Here is a 15079-nt window from a genome sequence, read left to right as displayed (position 1 = left end):
CGAGGCAGGAGTTGCCAGGCAGCATCCATATGAGCCAAGGTTTACCTTTCATTCAGAAACCTTTGGGAGAAATCTTCATGATGTATGTGGTTACGATTGTGATAATTAAGTTAAACTGGTTTATTTAGTATAACATGGCATTTCTTGGGGACGTGGAGGGTCCTTATTAAAAGAAAATCCTGGTTCTGATAACTTAGTACCATTTGCTTTTCCCATTCATGTGTTTCTCTCCTGGATGCACAGATAATATTCTAGGTTTTTATTATATCCAAGTAACAAGTACACTTGCAAACTTAGGTGAACTGTAGTCTCTGTTCCAGCATATGTTTTTTGAAGGCAGATTATTGTGTGAGTTCACAAATTTCAAAGTAATTGTAATTTTGAACAGGCCATAGCAGCAAAGAGAATAAAGTTGCATCTATGGAACTCTCTTAACCACTGCCAGCCAACACAATCCCTACCATTTCATACTGGTTTTCAGGACTCTGCCTTTAGGTTTTATAAACATTTAAATACTTTTTAACTAGGGATGGCAAAACCCTGACTGGACCCTCTTGGCCTTAAGCTTAACCCAATCACTTTTTTTAGAAATTAAGTGAAATGTGATTGTTTTTCACTTTTAAGTGAAAAACAGAAGATCATGAAATAGATTTTAATTCCATTGTTTAACTCTTTTTTTTTTTTTATGGTTTGGGCACTGTTCATGTTGAATATCTTTTTGGCATTTTGACTATTTTCTAAGAAACTTGTTTTTAAAAGTGTGGTCTCTGAAAATGTTTTTGAAATGGAAAATTAGCATACATTGATGCAAAAACATGCAGCTTTAATATGTAGCAGGAAAAGGATCACATCTCTAAAGGTACTTATAACTACATTGTTCAAAAGTTATCAGTCTTGGGCTGTAAATAACAAAAAAAAAATAGTATTTTCAGTTTTGACTACAAATGTGGCTTAGTTTGGTAAACTGTGGCATCAATATGGTGTTTCTTGTATTTAGAGTTCAGAATAGTGATGTATGGTTTACAGATCCCTATAACGGTTTTTAATGTATTTTCCATAGGAGCAACAGCTGCTGCTCGAAAGGAGGTTATAAGGAACAAGATAAGAGCAATAGGAAAAATGGCTAGAGTTTTCTCAGTGTTAAGGTAAGGGTTTTTGCTGTTTCAGATTTTTTTAATGTTAAAGGACATCTTTGATTACTTAGAGCACTCTTACTGTTAATCAAACAGCAAATTTGATATGTTAATATACCACCCAACTGAGTTTTACTGGAACCTTTGAAAGATTGTTTTATTTATACAGTATCGCTGTTTATTATGCCTCTGAATAATCTTGCTCAGGCTTTTGCTGAACATAAAACAGACAAACAAACAAAAGACATCAGCAAAGAAAATTGAAATTAGTCCTTTTTAAGGAGTTTTGCTCACCAGGTATACAAATTAACTCTTAGCCACTGCGAGGCAAGAGTTAACTGTGGAGAAAGGGTATGTTCCACACCATGTCTTATTAAAAAGGAAGCCAACTGTCCCACTTTGTCACCCACAGTTGTTGCTACAGCTGTGAGTAAAGATGATTAAAGATGAAAGCATTAGGGTCATTTAACTAAAAATCCAGGAAATCATTGTGCAGACAACAGCAACTCGTTACCTTGGGCTGCACTCCCCCAAACACATGAACATGAGTAACTAATTGCTACCCAATGTTTAGAACTCTCCATTTGATGTCTCTAAGCAGAAGAGAAAACATGCTGTACTGTGCTGTGCTGAAGTCTAAATATAGAAAATACAGTTCTCCCTTTCAGCAGAGGGATTTTTTTCTCAGGAAATTGTATGTTGCTCTGCTGTAGTCAGTTTATGGCTATTATGTTAGTGCTAAATCAAGGCATTTTTAAAAAAATTTATTGGTATGATTGTATGATTGGTATAAAAAGAGGAAATAAAATTAGTTACTTGAAGAATACATTCAATTTCAGGTGAAACTCTCAAACGTGCTTGATTTGAGACTCTTCTGCAGTGTGCAAGCAGTGGGCAGGTTGTCAGTGGGGCTTCGCATGGACACAGCAGTTCGCCCACGTGTTGCAGATTGCAGCAGCATAGCTTTAAATAGCATACTGAGATGGAGGACTTTGTACCTGGGGTTCCCAAAGTGTTATATGTGAATTACTAGTGATGCACAAGCTACTTCAAAGTGTAACCCATAAAAAAAGAAAAGTTGGCATCATGCCTTCTCCCTAAACAAGACAGGGGAGCAATCAAATGTTTCCACCTGCTCCTCTGTACCAAGTCTGGCAGAGAGCCTGGAGCTGACATTGCTACCACCTTCATAAAACAGCACGATTATTTTTCTCCAATGATAGTTGAGCAAACAAAGTTTGGAAACCTGGCTTTCTCCCATAACCTTGAACTGCAGCTTCTGGATCCGCTGTATTTTGTTGCAGAGCACCTTTTGAAATACGGGATTAATTTGACAGAAACCTGGAGTTAAAAATACAGAAAACCCTGAAATTGGATGCTCAGCTGATATATTTGGGGTTTGATAACTTGCAGATGATTGACACCACCTATATGTCAAAGACTTTTTCAAAGGGAACTACGGGGCAGGACCCTTTCAATGGTTTCAGAGATGGAAGAAGGGTACAGCATAATTCTGGCGTGTGCCCTGTTTAAAGTGATATGCATGAGCCTTATAGCTTAGGATTTTAGCACCACTTGAAACTTTGAACCCTCTTAAATTATGTCACAAAAATCAACATTTTGAGGCACTGATGGAAATCAGTCTTGATCATTCCCTGAAAAGCGGTCAAATTCATCTCAGAGTTGTTCATGAGACAATTTTTTACCCCTACCACATGCATCCCAACATCTCCAGAAGAGCAGAATGGACTGTATCTGGTAGAGGAGAAGCCAGTGGTTCACTCACTGAAGCTGCTGAGCCTTCTACAGTTCTTGGTTACTGATGGACCTTCAAACTTTGCAGGAAGGACTGAAGATGAAGAGTATATTTGTTCTCACTTAGCTTTAACCAGCAAATTCAGAGCATCCTTACTGTGGCCAGAGGCGTAGTCAGCAAATAAACAGGTACCTCCAATGGGCAGTTTTGCTGACCAGTCTTCCAGGGGGATGAGTGACGTTTCATCGCAGCTACCATTGCTCCCCTGGGAGTCCCTCCTCTTCTCTTTTGCTCAAAAGGTTGATTCTCCTCAGCTAGCTGCCAGGCATCTAGACAGCAAAAATTACACAAGGTCAATCTTGCAAATGCTGTTCCTATAGAAAAGCCTGGGTTATTTTTTCTGTCTTGCCAGAACAATCCACATGTAACACACGAGTGTCTGATAATTGTGCGTAACCCCACAAAGACTGTGGTGGCACCAGCATCTAAACCAGCCTATTTCAGAAACCTTTGAAGTTCCTGTTTGAGTCATTGCTGTTTTATGAAATTTATTTCACTCATTCTTGAAAAGCGTTTCCGACTGATCAGCACCTGATCTGACCACCTGCAAAGGACTCAGTCGAGCGTCTCTTCTCTGAGCTGGAGTGGCCACTTTCCTCGAGGATGTAACCTGAATGTAAAACTGAGATCATTTCAGCCACTTTAGTCTCAAAACTGGATATCAAAATAGCGTTGTATTAGTTTCAAAGGTTATAGATGAGAGGTTTAGAGGTTTCGAAGGTTATAGATTAGAGGTTTATAGATGAGGTTTGCTGAGAATAGCCATCATAGAAAGACTGGCTTAAGCTCAGTGGAAGACCTCACGATTCCCTGTCATTGCCTCTTTCTGACTTTGTTTCTCAAGCCTGACTTTTCTTTGGATATATTTAGACAGGAGGAAGGTAAATAAAATATGTAATCAGTTTATTTTCCTTTTTTTAAAATGGAAGTAAAGGATATCAAATAGAAAATAAGGAACACTGAAGGCTTAAAAAATCTCAAAATTTGTGATACAGAGGTTTCTTGGGAATATGAAGTTTAAAGGTAATAAAAAATCCTATGAAGTTGAAGCTAGAAGTGCCACTGCAGTTTAATTTAAAAAAAAAAAAGAGATGAAATGGACTGAATTGAAAATGCAGATTATGCATTTGCTTGCAGAGGCAAATAATCGAGAGAAAGCAAAAACTTTACTGTGTAACTCTTGATGACAAAAATACTGTGTTAATTCTGGAAATATTCGGCTGTTGCATTAGTTCTAATTTCTTAGGAAACTTGCAAGGAAAATGGTCACAATTTGATTTTGACTATTACACAAAGAAAAGTGTGTACAAGGAGAATCATTTTCAAACTACAAATAGAACTTGAGTATACGGTATATGTAGTAGGTAAACAAGAGTTGTTTGAAATACGTGAGTAATTCAGGGCACGTAGGTCTAAAGAAAATTGTAAGGAGTAGAATTGCTGAGAGACAGTTTTGATAGACAAAACCACATTATCCTCAAGTGAATGGGGAACTAAATTCTGTCTTCGTGCTTGCTTTCTCCAGCTTAATGTCATTATACATTTCAAAGTAAAGCACTTCAAAATAGGTTTCTCTTAAAGAATTGGGGTCAATTTTGCTGCTGAGAAAGTATGTCATCACAGACAGCATTACAGTGCTCATGGAAAGCTGTATTTAATGACTTGTCTGGATAGAGCTGTTGTATTCCTCTTGCCATATATTAAAAACTATATGTATTGGAAGACAGGCAAAACATATTTAGGTTTCCTAAAACATTTTTCTTGAATCCAGTATCATTTTACCATACAAAACTATTAAGAACAGTGCTAGTAAGGGTGGAAGTGCATATTAATTTTAATGAGCTTTTAGCTGCTTTTTTTGAAGTGGCTGATGATCATTAATAAATAATGCACCTGACTGCTAGTGTAGACAAAAGCAAAACAACAATTGTAGTTGATTTCAGACCACACGGTGTAAGACGCTGAAATGTATTGTTGGCAGTAACTGCTCCTTTGGTCCTCCTCCTATCAGGTTTGTGGTTTTATGTATATATATTCAAACGTATGTCATACGTTGTTTCACAGATGCAGGTTATAGTGTTAACTACAGTGGGAGTCTGTGTATGGTGTGGTGCAAAGGTGAACCACTTACATGGCAGTGAGGGGAACTGCACTGGTGCTGGTGTTATCACCGGATTCAGTCTGTCCTGGTAAGGAGATTGGAGATAACCAAATCATTGCGGGGCAGGTGTAGCTTCAGGTGTCTAAAACGTGTTCCGTGTTAAAAAAAAAGACAATTATTTACTTTGGGGTTTTTTCTTCCTTCTGCAGAGAAGAGAGTGAAAGTGTGCTGACGCTGAAAGGTTTGACTCCAACAGGAATGCTGCCCAGTGGTGTGCTCTCTGGAGGAAAACAAACACTGCAAAGCGGTAAGCATGTTTGCCTGTGTGTGTCATTATGTGTAAAAAAACCAATTGGTTTTCAACTGCAGAACCCAAGAAAAGTAACCACAGTCTTCTCAGAAAAAAATAAAGGACAGAATAAAACAGGCGGTTTGTTGTACTAGAGCATTTGTGAGCAGTTCATGTAAGGCCACTTCTCAAGACTTATTATGTACCACTGATTTTCAAAGAAAGAGGCGGGGGGAAGTCCCCGAAAATCAACTGTTCAGAATGGTAGATCAGCGTTGCATGTGAAGTGCGCTCTTTCCACAGTTTACAGCATCATTTGGGGTTTTTTTTAAGAGCAGCCTTCGATACACAGAGTACTGAAGGTTCAGCTTAGATAATGACACTTAAACTCTTATTTTATCTGATTTGTTCTTCCTCATAGAGAACCGCCAATGGAAAATAGCTCTAGAATTAGATTTTCTCTCCTAGCAATTCTAGGTGACAGCATGAGAACAATTTCACTCTGATTTAAGCCCAAGTGAAGGGAGGCTCTTACAAACACCACGTTTGCCTTGTACACAAACACAATACAGATTGTCAGTTCAGTTTTATACCAAGTGCTTCTTGTTACAGGAAATCTGTAAGTCTATAGTAGGGCTGCCTTTGATGAAATATTCCTTTTGGAATAAGGAGCTGCAAAGTGTTTAATTTACTACTGTAAGCTCTGCTTTTTTTCTGTGTGTATTGCTGTAGAGTATATTGCAGGCACACAAGAATGTCTCTCGCTGGTTCTGTTGGCAGTAGATGTAAGAAATAGAAATGCTTTATAACCTTAACACAGTCTCAGCCTCTTGTTTTCCTGTTTCCTTCCTGGAGCATTCTTTCTCTGTATTTTTCCCTTTACTGTCTCTTTTACCTAGAAGTTTCAGGTATACAGTGGTAAACCTTCTTTTCCCCTTTTTTCCATTCCTTTTTTTCTTTTTGATGACTTGTGTGTTCCAGACATAGTAACGTTCTGCTTTGAAAATGCTGCAATATGATTCCACAGGATGCCTTTCTTAATGGGGTTGTGGTCTTTACCTAGGCTCTTCTCTGTATCGTTGCTTTACATTTGTCAGAAAATTTGGTCCAAGAAAACTGCTATTGTTGCCCTGGAAAACTATTAGGAACTGAAATGAATTTGAGAAAATTGCCGCTAAAGTTCTTGTTACAATGGCTAAAAGGAAAATCTCCTCATACTGCAGTATTCTGGCTTAGTAAAACATTACTATACACAAGCCTCTGCATTAGTTAACGCCTAGTACGCCATTCACCAAATGATCTGAAGTTTACATCATTTCTGTTAAGCACACATTCATAGTACCATATGTATTAACAGAAAATGAGTAGTATGTTCTGTTCTGTTGTGGAAGTATACATTTTACTCGTCATTTTTTTCTAACGTGTCAGTGCTGGTTTGGATCTGGTTATTCATTTTAATTTCTCATCCTAGTTATCATTTCCTTTTGTTTTAAGTTTGCATTGATTTCGTTCCTTGATTTTTGCCATCTCTCTTGCTCTGTAGCTTGAGAGGCATAGGCTTACCTTGGTGCATGTGGGTTAGCTCCTGTCATTTCCCCATGCAGCAAGATAACAGTATACATATGTTAGTATTGATCTCAATCCATATTTAACATCCTAACTACAAAAAAAAAAATTGTTTGGGTTTTATGGAGGACAAAAAAACCTTTTACGCAGGGGAAAATAAGACAAAAAAGAAGAGAGGAATTCCTAAAAACTGGGCTTCTTGAGCTATTCTCTAAACCAGAGAAGTTCCTGAAAATCAAAATTTCTTTCTAAATATTTGAGCTGTACCATTGTTATTTGCATCAGCTTCTAAATCTCTGGCTGTAGAAACAAATTCATGCCAAAGCTGATGGGTAGAATTCAAATGAAATTACATCTTTAAGAACAATGAATGGTTTCAAAACGGTGGTAACATGGTATTCATAACACTGCAGCAACCTCCCATTTACAAACTTTTCTCTCTCTGACCAGACTTTGCAATTTTGGAGGTCCAACAGCTTTCAATCTTTTATCTATGTCCATTGATTTAAATAAAATATTAGAAGAATGCTGTTTTCAGAGACTGGGTTGACAAAAAGGATGCTTACAGATGGAGCAGACTGGGCGAGATTGCAAGCAAAGGCAAAGCTGTCTGAGCAAACTCTGTCCCATGCTGTGGGGAGGTTTCTTTTAGTCAGGAGAGAGAAAAAAATCATTCTGAGAAGTTGTATATGTGGCTCTTTTGCCTTGTACTGGCAGCTAATACTTTTCAAGCTGACATCGTAAGTGGTATGAATTTTGTGTGATGGCTTTATGCCATTTTTCGTTCTCTTTTGACAGGGCAAATCGAACTGCTCTTATTCAAAGCTGGGAGAATTATACAATGACCTTTTCGGGTCAGATGTCCAATATGGAAGACATTTTCATTTTGTAGTTCTTTTGAGTCAAAACTACTCAAATGTGTCTTTAAAAACTTTTAGTTTGTGAAACTTCTTCAAAACAAACTATAGCTTAATTCAATCTGCAATTTATTGTTTTTGTGTAAGCATTTCTGTGTGTGTCTGTTTTGCCAAAATCCAGCACTTGCAGTAACATTAGTGTTGTAGCTCCTTTGCTATTCACTGACTTGTTCTTAGAGTTAAAATCCTCTGCTCATTTTTCTCATTCGTTTTGCTACCCCTTTCTTCTCTTCAGCTACTGTTGAGGCTATTGAGGCTGATGAAGGTAAATTGGTCAGTCCCCTTTCTGTTGGTGCCACAACAGATAAGGGCTCTGCTGGGTGTATTCATTTTGCTGTAGCTTGTACAGATTGTGTGGGTGTTGGGCTAACAATTGTGGCTCGGTATTAACCAAAATGTAATTGCTTTAAAGGGGAAAATGTTTTTGGTTGGTGTTTTTTTGCCGTTGCTGTTGTTGTGGTTTTTTTCTTTCTGAAAGTTACAATCACGTTGGAATTGCTGTATGTTGAACTAAGCACTGAGTAATGCCACAGGAGGAGATCAGGGGACTTGGATTTCACGGGACATAACTCGGCAGCAGCTCGTAAATGCTCTGTGACACATAGCTCAAAAACTGTGCGCTGGAGGCTGGGTCTTGTCTCCGCCTCAAACCATCCTCAGCAATCTCTGGTCGAGGAAAACACACAGCTTTTTGTAAATATTCTCTCTTTTTGTTGGGTTTTTTTTTTTTCCCTTTTTCTTTTTTGCTTCAGTTTGTTTCCTTTCTTTTAGGTCACCAGTAAAAAATTTTTATTGGTCTTTTGTTACAGTTCAGCATGTTTCTGTTTCTCTTTAAAAGTAAAACAACATGAGACATTTGTCTGCAAGATGTCTGCTTCCTCTGGTAGTGGCAGTTTACACACTGGATATTTACATTAGAGCAACCATTAACACCAGCACCATTTTAGCGATAAATATAAAGTGACTGGCTGCCTCGGAAGATTTCTGAATGTTTAGTATTGAAAACTATGGTGCTTATTGACAGATCTCTAATTTAACCCTTAAGCAATTATTAACGCTGCGGTTAAAACCTAAGTAATCACGTATTGCAATGTAGATGCGCAATATTCATTCAGCATTATAAAGTTTTGGAAGAAGAATTTTCAGAATTCCCCTTTAAAACAAAATTCTTCAGTTGTATTTTGTTCTTGCCCCTCTCAAATTTTCTGTGGGTATTTTTTTTTAGTTAATTAAAAAAAAAAATCTGATGATTGCTGTCCGTTGGTAAGACATGCCCTTTTGGGCAGTTGAATTTGTTTTTGATTTTTGTAAAGCAGTGAATAAAATTACAGAACAAACAAGTAAGAGAAAATACAACTGCTTTCTAAATAGCAGTGAGTAAGCTGCTATTTATGTTGGAATTATCTATTCCTATCGGCAATCTCTAATCTGCAGTGTGCATTCTCGTTGACAGTTTGGCTGTTTTCTGTGATTTTCTGTGACTATGTGTTGTGTTTTAGTATACTCTCAATGTAAACTGCTAATACTCGTTGTCTGACTAGCAACTACAGCAGAGCACCTTCCTCAGTATTACAGACGATAACGTGTCTGCTTGAAATACCATCAATTGAACGTGCCCCCATTCCAGCAATATGCGCCCTTCAAGTTAATTCTTGATTTGCCATCCTCGCTAGTTAGACACCGTAACCATAGTCGTAACGACTAGTCTATGTAGACGAAGCTAACGATGGAGAAAATGTTTCGTCCTTTCCCAATTGTCCCTTTGCAGTTTGATTCAGGGCCTGATGACACAACTGGGCTGTGCTACTGGCAAGCTCCAGGACACAGCAAGTGTTTCAGCTTCAACGTGGCTATCCATTAAACTATTGCTTTAAGGGATTGGCCTGGGTGCTTGTTAGACATCTTCATTTTTGTGGTAGAAGATAAAGTAAAAAAAAAACCAAACCCTTGAAAAACCTCACTGTAGGGCCTGTTCTGTTTTCACTGCTCCATCCCTGCTCACTTGACTAATCACCATTATGTTGTTGTTGTTTTTGAGTTGAAGTATAATACATGTTAAAACCCATGCACTTCACAAAGTTCCAATATAACGTTTGTGAAACTGGCTAAGGAGCTAAATCCTGAGGCAAACAGGATCTATCCATTTTCACAGGAATGGTTGGCAAAAGTATCAGCATGAAAGCGCTTTTCTCGCTCCCCCAAAATGCAAGGAGTGGTCGATTGGTACCAGGGATGTTCTGGGGTTTGGGGTTTGTTCGCTTTTTTTTTTTAACAGAAGTTGCCAGCTTGTCCAGAATCGGGACTGCATACTGGAAGGAGAGCAGGAGTACTTTGGGGTAAAGAGAAGACAAAGGGAGGGAAGGAATATCGAATTTGATCTTTGAAACTCCCCTACAATTTTCTCCCCAGGGAGTTTGCAGTTTCCTGGTACTAACACACCATTTCTGCTCTATGGCATGTTAAGATAGAGGCATAGCAAAAGTGCCAGTTCTGGAAGTGCAGTGCATTGATTTGGTGCAGATAAGAGAAAAACACACAGAAGGCTATGACAAACTATCTATGGAGCTGTGACCTGCTGTTTGCCTACGGTGCTTTTTTCTCTTTTCCTTTAAATCTAAAGATCTTCAACTCTTCAATTAAAGAGAAAAAAAAAATAAAACCCTCACTCTACAAATATATTCCCCAGCCCGTGGCTGCCTTCTGAGGTCGGTGTGGCCTCATCAACGTCGCTGCTGAAGGGCAGATCAAAAGTCCTCAGGTTCAGTTGGAACTTTGGTCCTTTGTCAGTGCGTTTCCAAAGTTAAATTGTATGAATGTGCCAAATGACGATACCCCTGGTCCGTGTTGCACGGCGTTACCACTGTTTGACTCGAGCTGCTTTCTAGAAGTCCAGGGATGTGTTGGGGAGGGTAACGGCCCCGAGCGATCAACAAGCAGCTCGCCTGTGTTGAGAACATAAGGCAACCTGTTGTAGGGTCACCCCAGATCTCCCATAGCTTTAATGTATATCCCGCAAACTGGCCTCACCATGTCATCACCATCTGTAACTGGCCAGCGCTGTTTCCCCCTGGTCTTTGAAAGTCAAATGGGAGTTTTGCCTGACTAAGGATGTTACGGCGAGGCACGATGTCTTTAAGGCTGTAAGTGATGACGACAAATGCTAACTCCCTGGCTCGCGGCTGTGCCCTGAGCATGGTTCCTAATTGCAAACTGTAGTTTCATGTCAGCTTCTTAGCATTTTAAGCTGAACCCCAGTGGACAACAAAATATTGGAAGTTGATCTTGTTGAAAAAAATAGTTGTGTTGCAAGAGACGGTGGTGGTTAACCCCCAGCTCTTTCCGAGTACGGTAAGGAGTCGGTCGTGTTGTCAGATCTTCTCATTGCCGCTTTCGCAAAGAAGGACTTTCGCACTCATTGCTAAGTTGGGGGAAAAGCTGCCGAGAGTTTTACTTTGCTAATTTTACTTTTTAATAATCCTTTATTTAGCTATCAAAGGATTTTCACCCCAGCATAAGATCACTAGCTTCGAAGAGGCCAAAGGCTTAGATCGAATTAATGAGCGAATGCCTCCGCGCAGAGACGTGCCATCCGATGCCAACCTTAACTCCATCAACAAGGCAATCTCCACAGAGACTAATGGCACGGACAGCAACGGCAGTAATAGCAGCAATATTCAGTGACCACTGTCTGGGAGGGGGGTTGAGCTGCAGGGCGCGATGGGGTTGCTGCACATCGGCAGTGGGATGTTCTTGCCTCTGATAATAGCTTACTTGCTCTGGGGGCCAGGTGTTGGATTCAGTTTACAAAAATCATCTATGAAGAGATCGTCAACTTTAATTTGGTGGGAGGGGGGGTGGGGGAGAGACACCTCCTTTGGATATGCCTTTAAAATGCTTGTAGAAAAATGAAAGCTCATGCTGGTATATATTGCAAAGTTAGGGGAATGAACATGTTTTCCTACTGCATTGGGAACGTCTAGGTATGTTACTGAAAGGCCTTTTATTATGTTAGTGGACATGAAAACTTTGTTTAATTTCTTACTAACTATTGTACGTTTACAGTTGCAGCACTAAACATGGACAACATCGAAACATTTTTAACAAAATGTACAAACTAAATAAGGACTATTTATTGATAATGTTTTGCTACTCTTGTCAGACAATGGCTATGAAATAAATTAGGCAGTCTTTAAAAATATAGAGAAAAAAAAGAAAAAAAAAGAATGTTGGGAATTTGTTTAAAATGCCAAAAAAAAAAAAAGAGAAAGAGAGAGAGAGAGTGAGAGAGAGAGAGCGAGAGCGACAGTTTAATTTTGTACAGATTATGCTTACCTCAGGTTTCTTTAGTGTGCTTCAATGCCCTTCTTTAAATATAACACTTATCTTACTAATTTGGCAGCAATTATCCTTTTCTTTGTTTAAAAAAAAAACTGGAATAATGATAACATTTATCTTTTTTTGCTGTTTATATTTAGGGGGGTTTGGTTTGGGGGGTTTTCTGGTTTTTTTTGGTAAATCAAGTCTTGGTTGTGGCTTGCTGAATTTAAATATTTATGAGTGGTGCATTTTTAAGTATAGTGAACAAGACACCATATTAAGTGCAGTGAAAAGCATCTATATTCTGTAAAAATCTGCCTATGCATGTTTTTTAAGAAAAAATGGCTGTATAGGCCTGTATGGGACTGTAATGCGCTTAGTGGTCTGACTTATACTGGAAATGTATGTATACTGGCGTACTTTATATTCTCTAAAGAAAAAATGCTTAATGCCTTTGAAATTTTGTAATCAAAAAAAGCTTTGAAAATCTAAGGGGAGAGTATTCTTAAAGTTTTTAACATAAGCTTGTCAGTGCACATATAGATGGGTAGCATGTTTAGCAAACCTTGTGAAATTTAAATAAGTTTGTAGTTACTTGTGAAATTCTAAATGCATGATAACTGTTAATGTCATAATGGTTTAGTCATTTTGTTCTGTTCTGTCATGTGCCACAAAATGTGTAATTTTTTCACTTTTTTCCCTTTGTATATCAGTTACGGGTTTCAACTGGTTCATTCTAAAAAAGAAAAAGAAACGAAACAAAACAGTCCATTGATATTTTTTAACAATTGTATAAGTGCCCAAGTAATTCACTACAGCCTACAGCCTTGCCTTTGTAATTTGACTTCGAAATGTTGGCAATCAAAGCATGCACTTGTAACAATGAAAGAAGCATTTTATATTACTACTCAATAAAAATGTGCATGAACTTAAGCACTCTCCCCTTTCTTGCTGGCGTGTGCGCTTGTTGCTCTCTTTTGCTTTGAACAGGAGAAGACCGTCGGTGTACGAGAAGAATGACTCGTTTCACAGTTCAAGGTCAGTTCTTTACTAAGACAAAAATTCATTTATTACCCAACTGTTTTAGGCTACTGAACATCTGCAGACTTCCCCCAAGTTCTGGTTAGAAAGTTGGGTTTTCACTGAAATGAGTAGGATGTATCCCACAAGTAGAGTGCAGAAGAAAACATGTGCCCTCTGTGTGCTCCCCCCCCCTCACCTGGAGTGTTTGAAAAGGTCAGTGAGTATCATTTACAATGTTCCTTTAAGGAAAAAAAAAATTCAACAATTTCAGATTTCAAATGCTCTCTCTTTTAGGCAGAGGCGAGCTGCCAAAGCTCTGCCTTGCTCTCATATCTTCCTAACTGTGCTCAGCATCCTTCCACAGTCCGTCATCCTGCGAAGACTGACGGATGATGCCAAATGGTGCAACGTTGTGGGTATTGCTTTAGTCCTCCTTTCGGGTAGCATTATTAAATGTTGGCTCGGTGCCTGCTTGCTTTTGTGTTTTTCCCACTTCAGCTCTTGTTAATTTTGGCAAAATATGACAGGTGGCAAAAATAAAGAGAACTCATCATATATGGGACTAGGAAGCTGGATCCATTTTAGATTTAAATTTTTATTTCAGATTGGACAGAAATATAGCACAGGGGAGAGACACGCAGAGACTAACTATTCACCTGATCAGTGAAGCTGTTCATCCGGTTAATGGGCATGGTCCCTGCAAAAAGTAATGGTGGAAGTTTGAGTGACCACTTTACTTGCCAGTTCGGTCCTGCGTACGTGCTAGCTGAACAACTGTAGGCTGCCTCAGGTCAGTTTTTCTGTAGAGACGTCTGAGCTAGCGCGCAGCAGGCGCTTTGTGCAACACAGAGCAATACTGGTGGGCAACGCAACGTGTGCTGTCTGGTTTCATTTAAGTTGGGCCCTGGCAGTTGCCCAAACCAATTTAAAAGCAAGAAAGGGGTTTTTTCCGCTCAGCAGTGACAGTGTGGCATAGACCTCTCAGTTGGTAGACTTAACCCAAAAGATCCGCGCTACAAATCAGCGGTGGGTTTGCTGTAATTGCCGAAAAGCTTACGGGTAAGCGAGGTAGCCCAGGCCGAGTAATGCGTTAGGAAATGTGCAAAGTCTGTCTGGTCAGTAAGGAGATTTTTGAACTTTTTACATCTTAGAAGAATGAAAAAATGTACTGAGCATGCAAAAGAGCAGTGTCCCATGTGTCCAGGTAAGGTGGCCTGGCTTTTTTCTGGAGCAAGCCCTGCCATCCTACCATGGGGCACGTTCAGACCTGGCTCTGAGGGATAGTCTAGGCTATGCTCAAATGTTCCTAAAAGGACAAAAACCATTTTCCAAAGGTTATCTCTTTCCAGGGCATCTCATCTCTTCCAGCTGTCCTTCCTTTTTCCTGCTGCAGAAGGAGCTGTAGATGAATGTGAAGAAAAGCCCTGGTGCCACTGAAGGCTGAGGTTTGGATTTCGTGGCCTCACTCGGTGATGTGCCATGCACTGGCGTATGTCTCCCAGTACAGGTTTCTTCCTTCTTACCAAATATGCTACTTTAAGGCCAAAAATATCATTGGCGCCTACATCAAGATTTACTGTACTTTTTTAACCACTTTATTCCCCCTGTATGAGATAGTATATTGGGTATATGTATTATATTTTCTGCACTATCATAATTGTCCTTTTCAACAGCTATTAAACGTGAAGTGTATTAGCTCTTAGCATACATTTTCTGAAGAAGACAACATTCAAATTTTGTCCAGGGTTTCCCCAAATTGCAGTAGGTTTAACTTAAGCTCGTGCCAGAGTTGCCAACTGTCAGGCACAGATATAAATTCTTTCAGCATTTTCCTTGACATCCTTTTTTATTGCCAGAGGAGGATTGTCTGGAGCCTCTAGAGGAGTTTGAGTATAATTTGGCTTTCTCTTGAGAACA

General features: G+C 39.2%; 1 protein-coding gene across 2 annotated transcripts in view; it reads left to right on the top strand.

The window, feature by feature from the left end:
* The window catches only part of PPP3CA (protein phosphatase 3 catalytic subunit alpha), a 205046-nt gene extending 191971 nt beyond the window's left edge, over positions 1 to 13075 (top strand). For both annotated transcript variants that reach the window (XM_075500636.1, XM_075500637.1), the window contains 3 exons: positions 1061 to 1145; positions 5260 to 5357; positions 11310 to 13075. In XM_075500636.1, the coding sequence (XP_075356751.1) occupies positions 1061 to 1145; positions 5260 to 5357; positions 11310 to 11503 (377 nt within the window). In that variant the 3' untranslated portion in view covers positions 11504 to 13075. The remainder of the gene's footprint in view (positions 1 to 1060; positions 1146 to 5259; positions 5358 to 11309) is intronic.
* The last annotated feature ends 2004 nt before the right edge of the window (positions 13076 to 15079 follow it).

Source organism: Mycteria americana, chromosome 4 (assembly GCF_035582795.1).
Source record: "Mycteria americana isolate JAX WOST 10 ecotype Jacksonville Zoo and Gardens chromosome 4, USCA_MyAme_1.0, whole genome shotgun sequence".
Taxonomy (NCBI): Eukaryota; Metazoa; Chordata; class Aves; order Ciconiiformes; family Ciconiidae; genus Mycteria; species Mycteria americana.
The sequence above is the reverse complement of the archived record's forward strand: the minus strand, read 5'-3'. Positions and strand labels throughout refer to the sequence as shown.